Genomic DNA, 16,120 nt, shown 5'->3' with positions numbered 1-16,120 from the left:
TCATTCTTTTAAAGTAGTAGTGGCGCTGAAACCGCTTGCAAATGTAAGTATGTCTTTGTTTAGGGCCGGGCAGTGGCCCGCCTCCCAGCTCCCTCCTGGGTGCGCCCTGATTGACGGCCCTCCGCTGGGTGAGTGACAGGCGGCGTTGGTTAGGCTGCGACGGCCAGTGTGACAGCTGGGGCCGCCGCTTGTGTCTCTGTGTGTCGGGCCCCGCTCGACCCCCGTGGGCCCCGGTGGGTGCAGGAGCCCCAGGAGCCCCCAGCTAGAGCCTGGCCCAGTTTGCCTGCGCCCGGTGTGCTCGTTGTTGCACATCAGCTTGTCCACCCTGAGAGACTTGGACACCCACTGCGGAGAAGTCCAGAAGTTTCCTCTGCACATATGTGGGATAGACAAAGCAGGGATACCACCTCTCCCTGCCCAGCATGCTGCCAAGGAGCGTTTATGAGTGCAACAGTGGCAAAGAGGAGGACAAGGGATTGGTTTCCAGAGGAGTAATTGATGTTAGCTGTGAAACTATGAAAAACAACTATGAAAAATGTCCTATATTTATCTTTTTCTCAATCAAATTCACTTGTTTTACCACGTGGACACTTTTGTATTTTCAGTAAAACAATATACTGCCATTCAATTAGGTTCCTTCACCATTAGTTTTTAAGAGTAGGATTCTGTTACCATGCAGAAACTGTTACAACTGAACAAACTGAAGTTCATGCGTCTATTATTTTCCCTCTATAGCCTCACAGAGAGCAGCTAATGAGGTTATTGGGCATCTGTGACGTGACATCTACATTTCGGCCTATTTGTGAAACAATGGCAACAAGGAAGCCCGGGACATTGGGCTCTGTGTTTCCAACTCAAAATAACAAAGCCAAGCAGCCGCTGGTGGGAGGCTGTGCTCTCATGGAAATGAGCAACCGAACCAACAATGTAGCGCCTAATCTCTTCAGAGAGAGGAATCAGTTACACAGCAGTATGCACCCCTCAATGCTTTTCATTAGAGTCAGCGTGCTATTGAAACAGTCACTCCACCCCCCTGACTCACACACAAACACACACACAGACACACACACATGCACACACACAAACCTAATGTGTAGCCACAGGCTCTCCTCATACATGCACCAGATACAAGGTAGTCCCCCACAACAGAAGGGCTGAAATAAGTGGGGCAGAGGGTGGTATGGGGGGACCAGGCCTCAAAGCATCGGATTAGAGTTAATGTGCCCTCCCTGGGTTATAATCTCTTCAGAGGGGGACTTTGTTTGAGGGGCTTGAGGGCAGTAAGATAAGTATCTATTACAGAAACTCCCTCTTATCCCCCCCTAACATCCCCCCTTCAAAAATGAAGCACAAAAACACTTGCCTCTGTTCCCCTCTGTCGTCTGATATCCAAGACCCAAAAGCAAGTGCTGCCCTTTTCAGCTAATCAGGAATTAAGGTCTAAAGCCGTATGGAGAGTAAGCAGGGCCCATATTTACTCCATCTGTAGCCCACAAAGTCAGGTGGTTAAAGTAAGATCAAAGGCAGCTTAAGAAACTTGGGAGGGATATTGTGTTGAAAGAAAAAAAAAAAAAGCATTATCACAAGTTCCATGTCAATGCTGCTTAGGGAGGAATTGCCATGTGAGTGACCGAATGAAAAAGTCCAGAGATGGGAAATTGATGAGGTGTAATGTTTTTAGGTTTTTCCAATACAGCAAAAACAGACACAAAATGGCTTATATACTGTATTGTGTGTAGGCTGAACTATGCAGAAAAGTCCTGACAACAATATGAGTGGCATAAAATATGGGCATACACAGTCTGATACAAAATACAGTTTAATACCAAAATATCTTCAAAATATAAATATTGTGCAAAACAAGATGTAACGGAGGCAGGTTCTTTTAAAGATGATACTATACAATTAGCTTGAGCAAACATAACTGTAACTTGTACAATGGCACTGCATTGCAGGAACTAATGACTAACTTCATTGAGAATCCTCCACCTCCTCAACCTTGTCATTGCCTTGTTATCAGCACAAATACAACAAATGCAAAAAGCGAATACTGACGAGACTGAGAACAATACTGAATCCCTTATAAACCGATGAACAAAAAATAACTCTTAAGACACTGATTCTCAATAGTGCAAATTTCAAAGTTAACATAGCACTGGGATTTACTCTGGAATGTCATTGGCTCAGAATTAATTTGTGAGTGTGAAAGGGAATCTAGAAACGCTTACGATGTGGCCGTTGTTCACTTTAACACATAAACAAAGGGAATGGCATGCATGGAGAATCTATGTGGCCTGAGCTCATTTGAAAATGTAAGGCAAATAGCTCTATCAGTAACCTTTTGCAACATTTAATTAAATTGAATGGCTTCATAAAATACTTCTATAGTAAGCATAAATATTGATAGTGTCTAAGCAAAGCGTCGACTGCAACAGCTCCTATTCAATATTAAAGCATCTGTGTTCAGTGCTTAGATGAGTTGTTTGTGTGCCCACGTGTAAACTTGTATGTGATTGTGTGTAGGTAAGCATAGTGTGTTTGTTAGTGTGTGTGTGTGTGCACAAACACCTAGGCTTGCATTATGTGTGTATGTATGTATGTTTGGGTGTATGCATGTGAGTCTGTATGTGTGTTAGGAACAGTCTCTCTGTGTTTCTTCAGCGGGAGAACTTCCTGGGTCTGAATGCAGGCAGGATGAGCTGATGTGGGGCTGCTCTCTCCTCCTCTATGGGAGCCAGCTCCTCTGCTGAGCCCCACTTCTTCTTGGACTGGAACAGCGACGTCAACTTCCTGTTCCTGTTCCGCTCTCTGGCCTGGGTCACTTGGAATTCTGGGATCACATGCAACAAAAGTCAAAAGGCCAGTGAGAATTCATTATACCCATAAACGCTCCATTGTTAGCCACTGCAGCTCGGCATTTCATTCAAATCATTTGATAATTCAGCAGCAGCAAAAGTAAGAGACACTCACGTAGCTCGCTGTCTTCCTCTGGTCCCTCGGGTTCCCTGATGTTCAGGTAATGGCAGGCGAGACGGCCGCTGTAGTCCCTTAAGTTTTCTCTAGCACCTGATAAGGGAAAAAAGCTCTGAAAACTGGAAACGGGTCATGGAAGGCAGCAGTTGAGCTAGTTCGTTGACACCTTATACCTAAAGCCTAAGGCTATACAACTCTGCTATTGTGGATTCATGGTTATGCTTGTAAGCCTACCCCACCCCCTGCAACCCATGAGTTAAATGCAAGTCATCTAATTACCATATGTCCCTATGAGAAGGTCAAGAATGTGCCGATGACCATGTAGCGCTGCGATGTGTAAAGGTGTGTATCCCTGTAGGACAAAAACAAATGTAAAAACAAAGGAAAAACATGCATAAAGAAAATTTAATTTAATTTAATTACTGATATGTGTGTTCTAAAAGAAGACACTTGTGACCTGGCATGCATATCCTCAACACTCTGACACTTTGCTCACACATAAAGGGCTAAGCCTGTCCAAGATGTCTGAACATCACCTTTGGCATTTTTACTGTGTAGAGAGTTCAAGGAATAACTGTGGAAAAGTGCTGGAAAGGTTTACCACCTACCCCCTAGAGTTTCCCATGCCCAAACGCAGCCAGTGAAAACACCGAGGGAGAAAATATACAAATTAGCAAAGGTTATGGAAACACAAGATAATGATAAAAACGTAATTGGTTGGTAATTCGCTGAAAATTGCATAGTTCTAGCGTTTGGCATGCTGGCACATTCAGACACTGTTTTGGGAAACAATTAACATGACATGACATGATTTATTAGCAGAGTACTCCCTGCAACACGTGCTGCTGTAATGCATTTGCACAGCTGGATCTTCACAGAGATCATTTAGGAGCATTACATCACCGAGGGGCACAACAGAAGAAACCTGAACTCAAACCAGCAGCCAAGGGGCCCCGTTCTGTTGGTTATTATTATCCATTAAAATCAAACGACTTACCTACCAATCACTTCCTGCTCGTATACGTGTTTGATAAGAGAGCAGTTACTCACATGCTGCAAGAAAAGAGAGAACACATAAAGAATTGCATGAATCAGTCAGTGATTTTGCATTGATGAAGACAGAGAATTCAAATGATCTTCTAAAAATGAAAGTAAGCACTCACTGATTTGGTGTTGACATCGGCACCAGCATTAGCCACCAGGGCGGCCATGTCCTCTTTTCCATGTTTGGCTGCCCAATGCAGAGCTGTCTGTGTACAATAAAGAGAGGGGAGACTAAGTTATTCATAAAATGTACTATAATGTCTTTAAATTCACTCTTTCTAAACTACTCCCTGTGAAATGCAAACTAGAGAAACATGACCAACCACATTCTTTCCAACATCCTTATGTTTTGTACTGTCATAGTAATTGCCACAGCATCATTACTGTGCTTACAAGTTGTCTAAGCCGAGCAGAGCAGGTTGAGAGGTTCTCATTGGCTGTTTGAGGGCAGAGGGCCAGCTGTGCACAGAGGGGAGTGCAGGGATGGAGAGATGGAGAGAAGGAGGGATGGAGAGAGATGGTTTCCTGCCATCTAACGGAGCCTAATTACAAAACAACACAGCACTGTGCCCACGGTTGGGGGGCCCGGCCGCCTGTCACCCGGGGGAAGATTGATGATGTTGGTGTGACCCGCAGAGGGTAGACCCACCCAGGCATCACCACACCACTGTCAGCACACGACAGAGGGAAAGCAGGGCCCCCGCTACACAAACCTTGGAGATACACACTTATGTCCACGCGTACACTGATACTCATACATGAGTGCAAATAATAGACACACATGTACGTACAACCACGCACACGCACAAACACACAGTCACGTGCAAACCGCATCAACCACATCCACCTGTCTGACTATTAAGTAGCACAACTGTGATCTAGCGTGTTTCCCTTGTCAGGGCTACATACTTTAGGCTGGGTAATTATGGGCTATCAACAGGTGAAAGCACAGCGTAGGTGCAGATGTCAGCCAAGTAACCACATCCATTCCTTCTGAGTGTGACCCCGGACTTAACACAGCAAATCAAACGGTAATCATCTCAGAATTACATATCGCTGTGGTCAGATGAAAAACTTGTAACCTCATTTTCATGTTTTCACTTCAATTGAAGGATTGCATGCTCATCTATGGGTTGAGAAAATTCTACCCTTTCAAACCCAACTGGATAAACTTATGGTGATCAAGCTAACAACAGGGCAAGTCTTCTTAGCTCCTAAAAAGTTGACATTACTAGGAATTTTTCAAAACCAATATACTTCAACTTCAATACCAGTTCTACAATGATACCTTTCTTCAATAACTATGATACATACAGTATATACATACGACTTGTTTGGTGAAAGCACATGTTGCCAACTATGCAATCCAAAATGTACTATTGCATTTTTAAAGTTTTCTAAAATCCAAAATGTGGTGGAAACCAAGCTGTTGACAACTAGAAAGAATCAAAACTATAGCATAGCATTGTTGTTTTGATGACACAGTCTACTGAAATACTCCACAGTGAGTGTTTTCTGACACATACATGATACATTACATAGTGTGTTGAGGTGTTTTGAAGCATAACATGGGGTTTCAGAACACAAACAGCAGAGCTTCTGAACTCTTATCTATGAAACTGGAGATCCTTTCCATTCCATCACTTTCATCTCAACTTATACGTACACTGCCTGAACAGGACACCAGTCCTTTACCTGAAGACAGATTTTGTGTTGGGTGTCAAGCCACGACACTGCTGAGGATTGACCCCATAATCTCTTAATCAAACCACAACACAATGAGCTTGCGCAACAGCTGACATTAGAAATATTCCACGTTGTATCCAAAGAAGGGAACGGGGAAAAGGTAGGTACACATCCCTCTGTCTAAGGGCCGTCTGGGAGACAGATTGTGATAGATGCCGTCTGGCTGGAGTATCTCCATCTCTTTTGTCTGCCCCCTCTGTCACATCCTAAAGACAGATTGGCCGAAGGGCTGTTTGACAGGCGGCTCGGCGGGTCTCCCAGTGGGCGAGGGTGATGGACGAGGCTGAACAGGATGCGGCGTCTTCCCTTCCTGCGCCTCTCGTTTCTGTTCCTGCCCACTGGGGTGGCCGCGGCCCCCCCACCCACCTGTCCGATCACTCAGGGACGGCTCTGTCCCTGCCACCCACTCCCCACTGAGGGGAGCGGTGGCTAAAGGGCTGAGGCGCAAATCAGCAGGGGACACAATGGCCAGTGTGGCCCGACACTTTCCTGGATCTAGAGGAAGACGGAGAGGAGTGATGGGCCAATGATGTACTTACAAACTGTAGGGCACGGAGAGAGGAAGTCCATCACAGCAGGAACAGTGGCCCGCGTCACCAAGAGAACAGGAAGAGAAGAAGAGCGTGAGACTAGGAGTGATTAGCGCTTGGCTTGGGTGAGATGTGGGTGTTTATATGGGTATGTCTTCCCTTGTTAGCAATTTCACCTTCAAACAACTGTTTGGTTTAAGCTACTAGGGCATATCTAGAAACTCAATGTAAACCCGCATAATCCCAAACAATCATCTGTATAGGGACATAAGTTTTCCTCAATATTTGGTCAGAACAGGAAAAGCTTAAGTCCTGCCAGGATAAGGAAGCAATGAGTAATCCCTTCAGTCTTAGTCAAACATTTGATTTGCTACCTGGTTTTTGGTTTTGGTATTGAGCAAAGTCCGAACATACTGACATAGCAATGGAGCAAGATTTGTCTAACCAAGAGACCAAAAATAATAACTCCTGGCTTTAAAAACAAACCTAAATATCACCCTGCGATTTCCTATTACTTCTGGTTGTAGGTGAGGTATCTCTGCAGCCTATCTGTGGAAAGGCATCCACCTCTTCTGAACAGGGAAAGGCTGAAGGCTAGAGGGAACATCAAAGAGGCCTGAGGGGGACTTAGCACCTTCCCGGGGACACGACCAACATTGTTCTACAATTAATCCCAGCCTGCTCTATTACTTTCAGATTATCTTTAAGTGGGTGAAGTCTTTGTGGCGCATTAAGACTCTCCTTAATCCCCCCCCATCTCCCTGCACTTCAATGGCGGCCGTGCTATCTTGTCCGGGTGGGGATGGCAGAGGCTTAGGGCTACTCTTAGAAGGTGGTCTGCCATGGCCACAGGACGGTGTGAGAACTGTGACACAGGGGAGGGACAACAAACATGAGCTCAAATCTCTTAAGCGCACAGGGAGACAAATAAAAGGATTTGGGTTGTCAGGGGGGCACAGGAGCTAAAAAGCTATCTTTCATAATCCTTTTGATAGTGGACCTTTGAAATGCATGATCTGGATGTTTTTACACAGGGTTCTCAGAATACAATTAGGGAGAAAATCTCGACAGAATGAGCTTGTGAAAGTTATGCAAGCAAAATACGGATCTGAGTGAGGGTTTTTTTTGTATAGCATGCTAAAACATGCAATCACAGTTGATAAATCAAGAAGTACTGTTCTGCTATATGGTCAGTTGCAATGCAGGTAACCTGGGCTAAAGTTGTATATGAACTTGTTCAACAAGCCCAACAGGCTAGACATGAATAGACATTAGAGGAGAGACGTGAATCGGTTTATGACCTAGTGATATCACTGCATGCTGTATCAATAAACTTACCCCCTGAGAAGGATGGTCATGGTCACAGTCAGGAGCCACAGCACATTAAAATGAGCAAATAAAAGGCTTGAAATCAGACAAAAGTCATGTAATACACCACATGTATCACAATACTTTATACTAATAATATTTACACCTATAGTACATACTGTAACACAAGATGCAACATGTTACATACAATCGACAAAGAAATTCTCAAAATGCTAGAGACAATACTCACTGAGGTGAAGTCCTGGTTTGACCCAACAAAAAAGACAGAAACCAAATATTAGAGAGGCTTACTTATACAATGCAAACCATCAGAATCCCACTACACACAGCCAACAGACTACCAGGACAGACCTGTTGATTCAGTTTGATTAAGGCAACCTATGATGGCATGAGTTTTTATTTGCAAAACTTCACTTTGTTGACGTGGCGTTTGTGTTACATTTAGAGGCACAGGGGCGGAGAGCGGCGCTACCTTCTTGTTTGCCAGCGAGGGGTCCTGTCTGAGCAGCTGGGACAGGTCAGGGACTCGAGCACAGGCTGCTGAGTAGATCCACTCCTTCTCTATAGGGTCCAGCTAGAACAGGCAGGGGAGGAGGTGAGGGCTCAACAGACGTGCACGTACGCATACACACACCCTCTACTATCCACATCCTGTTCTGTGGGCTTTTGATAGCAGTGAAGCTACAGCCCTCTAATCCATTTCCCACCGCTGACTGAGTCACAGCCAACTGACAGTCTGGGAGACACCCATGAAACGGCAGCAAGTTGATACAACAGTTTCCACTTTTACTTCTGTTATTTGTTTAAAAGGAACAAGCATCAGTAACAGTGATACCATATCAGCTACAGCATCTGATGTTTTGTACGTCTGTGTAGAGCTGAATCGAATTTCCAAGACCAGTCCCTTGATGGGCATCAACTGACATCTAAAAACATCGATTTTGGAAATACTACTACACTGACATGGTTCCCCAGCCACTGTTTGATCTCTGCTGTGGAAACTCTTAAAAAGTTTTGTTTAAGGCTCCTCTAAGCCTTTCCTTTGAGACAGAACAGCATAGGAAAAGAAAAGAGAAAAGAGAAAAGAACTTACAGCGACTGCGGTGGAGCCCATGCTGCCCATACACTCCTCGTCTTGCTCCGACTCCGACTAAAAGACAGATGATGGAAGAATCATATGACTATTTCTGGAAAGTGACAATAAGCATAAACTGTGATACACTCATACAGTATGATCCAGCATCACCCAGTACACACACACACATTCACACACACACACACACACAACTACAGTCACACCGTTGTGATGTTTTTCAGCTGAGGAGAAGTGACCAAAGGGTGTCAGACAGATAGAGAGGTAATGAGACAGCGAGACAGAGGTGACGCTTTCACACTTAAGGGGTAATGAATAACAATCCAATTAACAATTAACCAAAAAACAACACGCCTGCAGCCAGGCCATGTGTTTTTCTCACCGTTTCAGTCGAAGGGGTCAAGAGAAACACTCTGAAAATAGCGAACGCAGCCCTTCTCAGAGTGTACAAAAGTGTCACTTTGGCTGATTAATGTGAGAGGGGAGATTGTGTTTTTTTTCTTGGCCTTTTCTGAGGAGGACTTGATTGCAAATTGTTCTCAGATCAGACCGGGACACGACGTTAAAACACTCAGCCCTTTCATGTCTCTTGCACCAACTGTCACACGTCACTGTGTTGAACAGGCAAAGTGGAGGGATAGTATTTATCCAGCCAATTCCACACTGGCACATGTCCATTTTTTTTTTTCACACTTTGCTGGAAACCATAATAAGAAGGAGAGAAAAACATTGTTGGGCATGAAGTAAAGAGTTGGATCCTGGTTACAAGAATTCTGGCAAGCACCCTCTCAGCGCTTTTTAATTTTGTTGTTCATAAACGGTAATTCTAGTGCTTTTGTCTTGCATTAGACATGGCGTGTGGAGAAGTAGAGTGAAGTGATGCTGCACTCCAACAACCAAAACAAATTTCAAGAGAGAGTTTTCAAAGTAAAGGGGAGATTCCTCTGACTACTGGTGAACAGACTGCATTGAAAGTGGAAATCACACAGGGGAATCACTACATACTACCAGGCTTCTTCTGAGGTTCTTTCCACACCAGTGTTTACATTACAGAATGAAAAACCTAACACCACTTTGCCATCCTATATGTGAAAAACCTTTGAGTTCTGAAGTGCTGTACTCAGCCATAAGATACTTGAGGATGTTGATGTCTATATTTGATATAAATTTAAGGTTAAAGTAATTGTAAATGACAAGTCCTACCAAGCTTTGGGTGCTGCACGAAGAATAATTAAAAAGTCTAAGGTGTTCTAATTCAAAATGGTGTGTGACGCTGCGGTGAACCAGCCAGGTAGATTCAACAACGCAGAAAAACTGTCATGTTATTCACCGGGTGTCCTAAATACAGAGTTCAACGGTGCGACTAATACCTTAAGCAAACACACTTAATCTGATTGTAGTGCTATATTAACACACTCCAACATATTTCATCTGTCTATCGTTCAGGCCATCAAGGAAAGCCACATATCTTTCTCTGGGATGAATCCCAATCTCTTTAATGGGCACAAATCATTATTATCTTTCTAATGAGTTCCAACATGTTGCTGCTTAACATAATAACAGAGGGCTTTATTTAAATGCAGATTGCCCCCTCCCCGTCAACCCCCCTTTTCATATTGTTCCCCCTCCCACTCAAATGTTCAGCATTGGTTTCAAATCCAGGTAATTTACTTATAGCACCACCTGGTGGGTGCTGGAGGAACCACTGGTGTGTAATCTCCGAACTGGAAGTGAGTCTTTTTACTGGAGAGTTTTTGGCTGGACCTCGGTGAAACTGTGTGATAATGCTTATAGTTCCCATAAAACAACAAGTTCGATTTTGTAACTGGAAGCAGGAAGCTGGTTACCTGCAAGTTGTGGGCTTCCCCTTAACCAAAAACAGTAATTAAATGCTGGAAATTCACCCACAGTGATTTGTTCATTATATGCTCTGGAGTCCTATAGCCTGAATTCCTCTCAGTGATAGAAGGACAAGAATTATCAACACTTTAAAATAAATGAACCCGGCCCTTTCAACCAGTCCAGTCGTCACCTTTGACCCCGAATCTTTGTCCAGCTCATCCTCCCCATTGCTATGTTCCTCGATTCGGATAACAGGAGCTTCCCTCAGAGTGGCGGTCCTCCCTGTGTGCTGCTCCTAAAAGAGGAAAAGACACAGTAAAGTCAAGCTTACTATTATCTAAGAGTGCTGATGAGTGTTCACAGGCTAACCATTTAGCTGCTCTAACTGCCAGTTGAGGTTAACAGCCAGTATTCACACTTTGCGTAAAACCCTTTTTTTGTGCTCTTGCTCTTTTCCTCCCTTCACCATCTGTGTGTAGAGAGATAATGTTTGCTTTAGGGCTTGTCTGCGCAAATCATGTGCATGGACACTCGACCAGTTGAGGATACGTTAATCTTTCAAATCTATGCTTAAACGCTCAAGTTCTTCACATGAACAATATGCCCTGTAAAAGTACTTTTGGGTGGATTATCCTGCATTTAACCAGTGCATAGGGTTTATTTTTACAGCAGTCAAGTGCTGCAGTGCAAAAAAGCTTTAAACGGCTCCACCCTGTATGTAAAGACATAACCACTTTGGTTTGACCCTCCCATTCTTCTCACAGCAGCGAACTTCGATCAGCCCCAGAGAAAGAAAATATTTATGAGATATGAGAGCCCATTCATTTCCACACTGTTCCCTTGTCTAAATGTCAATGCCACAGCACTGCCATTAAATGCTCACACATGCTCGGAGAGACAATGGATGGCAGAGTAACACTAACAAAGAGGGCCTTGTTTAGAGAGAGATACGTCATCCACATGAACAGTAAACATGTGCTGTGCTGAGCTGACAGCAGATACAGTAAGATGCATTGTAACATCCCATGTTGTTGCTGAATCATCCCAGCTCGTCCCACAGTTTCAGTTTCAGTTTCACAGAATAGAATAGAATAGAATAGACCTGTCAGATGATTTGAAATTCACCTGGTCAGTGGATTCTGTTGCGGCGATGCTGGAGCCTCCGCACCACATCACCTGACCAGGCCTCCTCTCCGCAGCAGGAGTGTCCTGGAGCTCCATCTGGGGAGGAGAAGGAGAGGAGGCGTCCGCTCTGGCCGGGCTGGAATGTCTCTGTCCGTCCCTGTCCGTCCCATGATGCTCTGCGTCTCGCTCATGTAGCAGCTGCCTGTATTTCTTCTTCAGGACCAGGTACTTCTCACCCTGAGAGAGAGAGACAGAAAGTCTTTAGAAGATAGAAAAAACCACAGTCATGTCTGTATTTGATTTTGTATTTGCATGCTGCCCCTTCTTCTTTGAAACTACTGGATGGAGTTTACCACAGTGTCTTTTGTTCTATTACAGGAGATACATTTCACACTCAACATTGTAATTGATATAAAAACACTGGGTTACTCTACTGTATTTTGAATCCAGTAATTATGGTACCAGATCACAAGACTCGACAAAGTTAGTTTTAAATACTCTGCATATCAATTCTGAACGTGGCAAGACCGGTTTCTGGCACTACTTTCTGGAACAGACTGCAAAGCAATTTGAAATGAAAATTTCTTGTCCCCTTCAGTTATTTAAAGTAATAAGATCTCATGTTTTCAATGATGTTTGTAATTGCTTTGTATAATGTAGTATTTGTTATGTTAAATAATGTTTTTGTATGTATATTACTGACTGTTTGGCTGCTGGAAAGTGTGACTTTGTCAATTTTATGAATGTTTTTTGTTCTTATAGGTTTCATGAAAAAGAGATGTCAATCTTAATGAGACTACCTGATTAAATAAAGGATAGATGATTGATTAAATAAAAGGTAGATGATGATGAAAATATAAGTTTAAGTTCAATATAAACCCAGTCTTCTGTGTAGGAAGGAATTTGGACTGAATTGATTTTGCAGTATTACTCATCACCTTAAGAGTCAATATGTGAAAATACTTTTGAATAGTAAAAATAGCTCATTACAAGGAAATGGAGAACTGAGGCGGCAGTCCCTTGGGGGAAACCAGCGGGTACATACAGTACTGTAGAAAACAAAGCAAACAGATGGGGCAGCTCCTTGTTAAGTCAAGATAGTTTAGCTGCCATGAGAACCTCATTATAGCACTGATACATTTGTGTGTGTGTGCCTCAGTGTGGAAATATGAATACAGTACACACTGCAGCAGAGCGTTTTCCACAAAAGGTAAAAACAGTTTCTAGTTTACTTACATTCTCTGACTTCACTACAGCAATTCTGTCGATGATGAGTTTGAATTCCTCTCTGTATTTAGCTGCAGGGGGGGAAAAAAAGTTTGGCATGAAAAATCGAAAAACTAAATATAACTTCTCATTTCTCACATAATACTTAACTTTCACCTTAGGGGTTTTGATACACAAAATGTCAAATGACTGGGAAAAGACACAAACCACAGCACTAAATGAATAAACAGAACTGGAATAAAGTTTCATTTCTTGGTGTTCAGCATTAGATTTGTCTTACACCACTCTGTGTTACACCTAAAGCATTCCCACACACAGACCCAGCCAGTCGTGATGGTGTCTGTTTGCAATAGATGTGTAGTCTATGAGCTAAGGTCTGCTGGACTGAGCTGCTCTCTCCTGTTTCTTCATCTGGAGGCACTAGGAGGGAGGAGGGCCATTCCAACACACTACTGGCTGGCCAGGCCGAACACAGCTCACATTGCAAAACAGTCATTTCAAAAAAAAAAAAAAAAAAAAAGGTCACTGCAAAACAAGGTACAGAGGGGAAAGAAGACCTCCTCCAGCATGAGCAAAGATAGAAACAGCTTCCACTGCATCTCCAAAGGCCGAGTCTTTCCTGTGGGAACCAAACAGACTACAGTTGGGTAGCTGGTAGACCTCCGCCTCATCAGACAAAGCTGGTTTCTACCATTCGATCAGCAGATATTCAGACTTGTGACTCAGAGCTGCCTGTCAGTGTAGGCCCACGGTTATCAAGCAGACCAGGCGGCTAAGCAAACACGGTACGACTGGTCATGAAACGTTCCAGCCGTAGGTATTTCATTAATGCCTAGGTGTGCGCGGGTATGCAGCTCTGGACAATTGAAGTGTTTCCTTTTTCCTGACGCGGAGGGGAAAGAACATTTGTAGTGAGACAGTCGCATAGTTCACATTCACAACAACAGGAAAGCCAAAGGAAGCAGCCACTTACATCTGTCTCAACAAACGAATTCCTTGCTTACCATGCAGGGTAACACGGTATGCATGTCCAGTTATTTATTAGCCAGAGGTTTGCGCAAACAGCAGGCACACACACACACACACACACACAAGCAGCACCTCATACATTTCCCACCACGTCCCAATTTTGCCCAATCCTGATGAAAAAGCTCCCCATTAGAGCTCCAGATCTAGTCATGCATGTGGACTTAATTATGATTAAAACACTATCACCACAATTATGACATGAAAAGCTGCAAGCACATGCTATGACAGACTTTAAGTATGTGGAAAGCATTTCCCTAATTGGACAGCCATGTCAGATGGCACACTATCAGAGCAGTTCCCTAAACCTCTGTCAACAACTGCAGTGCTGACACAGCATCTGGACAGTACAAGCTGACGACTGCAATACAAGGTCACTTTGGATAATCGTTTGGAGAGGTTAAAATACGTTAAGCCTACTTGTATTGCAGTTGGTGCCAGAGATAAAGGCATTGTAGAATGCACTGGATAGACAACTACATCGTTACGAGCTCATTATTTGTCTTCTAAGTCAATAAATCCATACAATCACACTACAGGTACATTGAGATTAGTTCATGAAGGGTGTTTTAACTGCACACACAAAAGTAGTGTTACAGGGTTTTAATGGGATATAGTGGGTTGAGATTTTATTTGGACTATCTGGGAATAAGATTTTGTCCCATTTGAGAAGATTTTAGTTGTTAGATATGATTTAGGGCAGGATTGCATAACTGTCTGTACTGTAGGTGGGTGGAGAAGAGCAGAGGGGAGAGTGAAGCCTATAATATAAACATCCTTATACATTCTCCCACTGAGGGAAATAACTGAGGAAAATAACAGTGAAATGAACTATTCCTCATTTTGCTAAGGGACCCGCTGGAAAGACCCCCGCAGGTCCCAGGACCCAGATTGGGAACCACTGTGGTTTAAACAGTCTATACAGGCTAACAACTGGAGCCGCAGGGCCTGCAGGTAACACTGTGATGTTTTGGTGATGGCTCGTCCAGTATTACTCACTGCCAGGCAGCTACAACTGGCCTCAGGGAGGAAATGACAGAATTCCTGTTGAAACTGTATCGGTTTGCAGAGGCTTTTAATGCAAACCAGATGTCTGCTTTATCCCGGAGAACAATGAAACGGCGTTTATTTGAAAAGCCGTTTGTGGGAACAGGGCTGCTGTACGGTTACTGCGTTGAAAAGGCGTATTTGAACGATATAGACTATAGCCCAAATATGAGCTGGTCAGACAAACACGAGGTCAAGTGATATTCGTGCCAGTTTACTGTCGACCAGCACTGTAACTGGTGCAGTCTGGTGTATGACCACACATTTTTCCCATTTTCGGGGAAATAATTTAATCTAGCTGAATCTCTGATACAATTGAACGCTACTTACCACGTAATTGCAAGTCACTATGGCCAATAAAAGGCTTATATGTCTTCAATATATCTGCATTTTTGACTTTGCCTGAATTGCCTCCGGTAGAGTAGAAATAATCCAGCAGCGACTCTTCACTGACATCACTCATTTCAGCTGGATGTTTATAACGGCTTTGTAACGACCTGAGTGGTTTTCAGTTCCTCGGGGGTAATTCTTGCGGTCTTTTTTATTTTATTCAGGCATAATGCCGTCCTCTCGGCTAATTTGGGAGAAAATGTATAGTAGTACATGTCCAACTTCACTCCACCCAGGCGAGCAGACCGCTGCTGCGCCTCCTCCTGTTAACCCTTTCAAAGCGGGCACGAGCAGATGTGTTGTTTTTCCCCCAAATTCAGGTTCTGTGGATGGGGCTATTTCACATAATCAGTACAATCAAAACCTTCTCCTTAATTAACTGTACATTTTTTCACTGATTATTTTTCAGTCAGTAGTCTATTGACCTTGCGAAAAATCACTATAATATCCCTATAATATAATTCCTATAGGGACTTATAGTGTGTCCGTGGTACACAATGGTGAGTTTATAGTGACCTTATCATACTTTATGGTATTTCTTCTATCTGCTATGGCATCACTATGACATAATGACCCATAATATTCCTATACTATACCAATAGGGACTTTTTTTGTGGCAATATTTGCACGTGTTGCTTTTAAAATGTATTATGGGAATACTAGTAATGAACTCAAAGTGAACAGCCATTGTATAAATGCATGACACCAGGCTGCTGTTATTTCACAACACAAATGGCAAAAAAAAACC

At 43.4% G+C, this 16,120-nt stretch overlaps 1 protein-coding gene across 1 annotated transcript; it reads right to left on the bottom strand.

The window, feature by feature from the left end:
• Nucleotides 1-1,803: 1,803 nt before the first annotated feature.
• On the bottom strand, nucleotides 1,804-15,598 carry LOC139914351 (ankyrin repeat domain-containing protein SOWAHC). The gene is made up of 11 exons (XM_078288363.1): nucleotides 15,313-15,598; nucleotides 12,919-12,980; nucleotides 11,683-11,919; nucleotides 10,748-10,852; nucleotides 8,716-8,772; nucleotides 8,095-8,196; nucleotides 7,843-7,863; nucleotides 4,131-4,223; nucleotides 3,253-3,325; nucleotides 2,971-3,066; nucleotides 1,804-2,830 (listed from the first exon to the last, which is right to left on the bottom strand). Exons 1-11 carry the CDS (start codon nucleotides 15,443-15,445, stop codon nucleotides 2,658-2,660), a joined length of 1,152 nt encoding a protein of 383 aa, XP_078144489.1. The 5' UTR covers nucleotides 15,446-15,598; the 3' UTR covers nucleotides 1,804-2,657.
• Nucleotides 15,599-16,120: the final 522 nt, after the last annotated feature.

The sequence above is a fragment of the Centroberyx gerrardi genome, chromosome 14, assembly GCF_048128805.1.
Source record: "Centroberyx gerrardi isolate f3 chromosome 14, fCenGer3.hap1.cur.20231027, whole genome shotgun sequence".
Classification (NCBI taxonomy): domain Eukaryota; kingdom Metazoa; phylum Chordata; class Actinopteri; order Beryciformes; family Berycidae; genus Centroberyx; species Centroberyx gerrardi.
This window is presented reverse-complemented; position numbering and strand designations above follow the sequence as displayed.

Bases quoted from the DNA above. Each gene is read 5' to 3' on its own strand.
- LOC139914351 (XM_078288363.1), bottom strand. From the start codon at position 15,445: ATGAGTGATGTCAGTGAAGAGTCGCTGCTGGATTATTTCTACTCTACC. The intron at 8,197-8,715 runs GTAAGTTCTTTT...TGCCTGTTCTAG, and splicing joins TGGGCTCCACCGCAGTCGCT to CTGGACCCTATAGAGAAGGA. The intron at 2,831-2,970 runs GTGAGTGTCTCT...ATGTGATCCCAG, and splicing joins AGAGGAAGACAGCGAGCTAC to AATTCCAAGTGACCCAGGCC.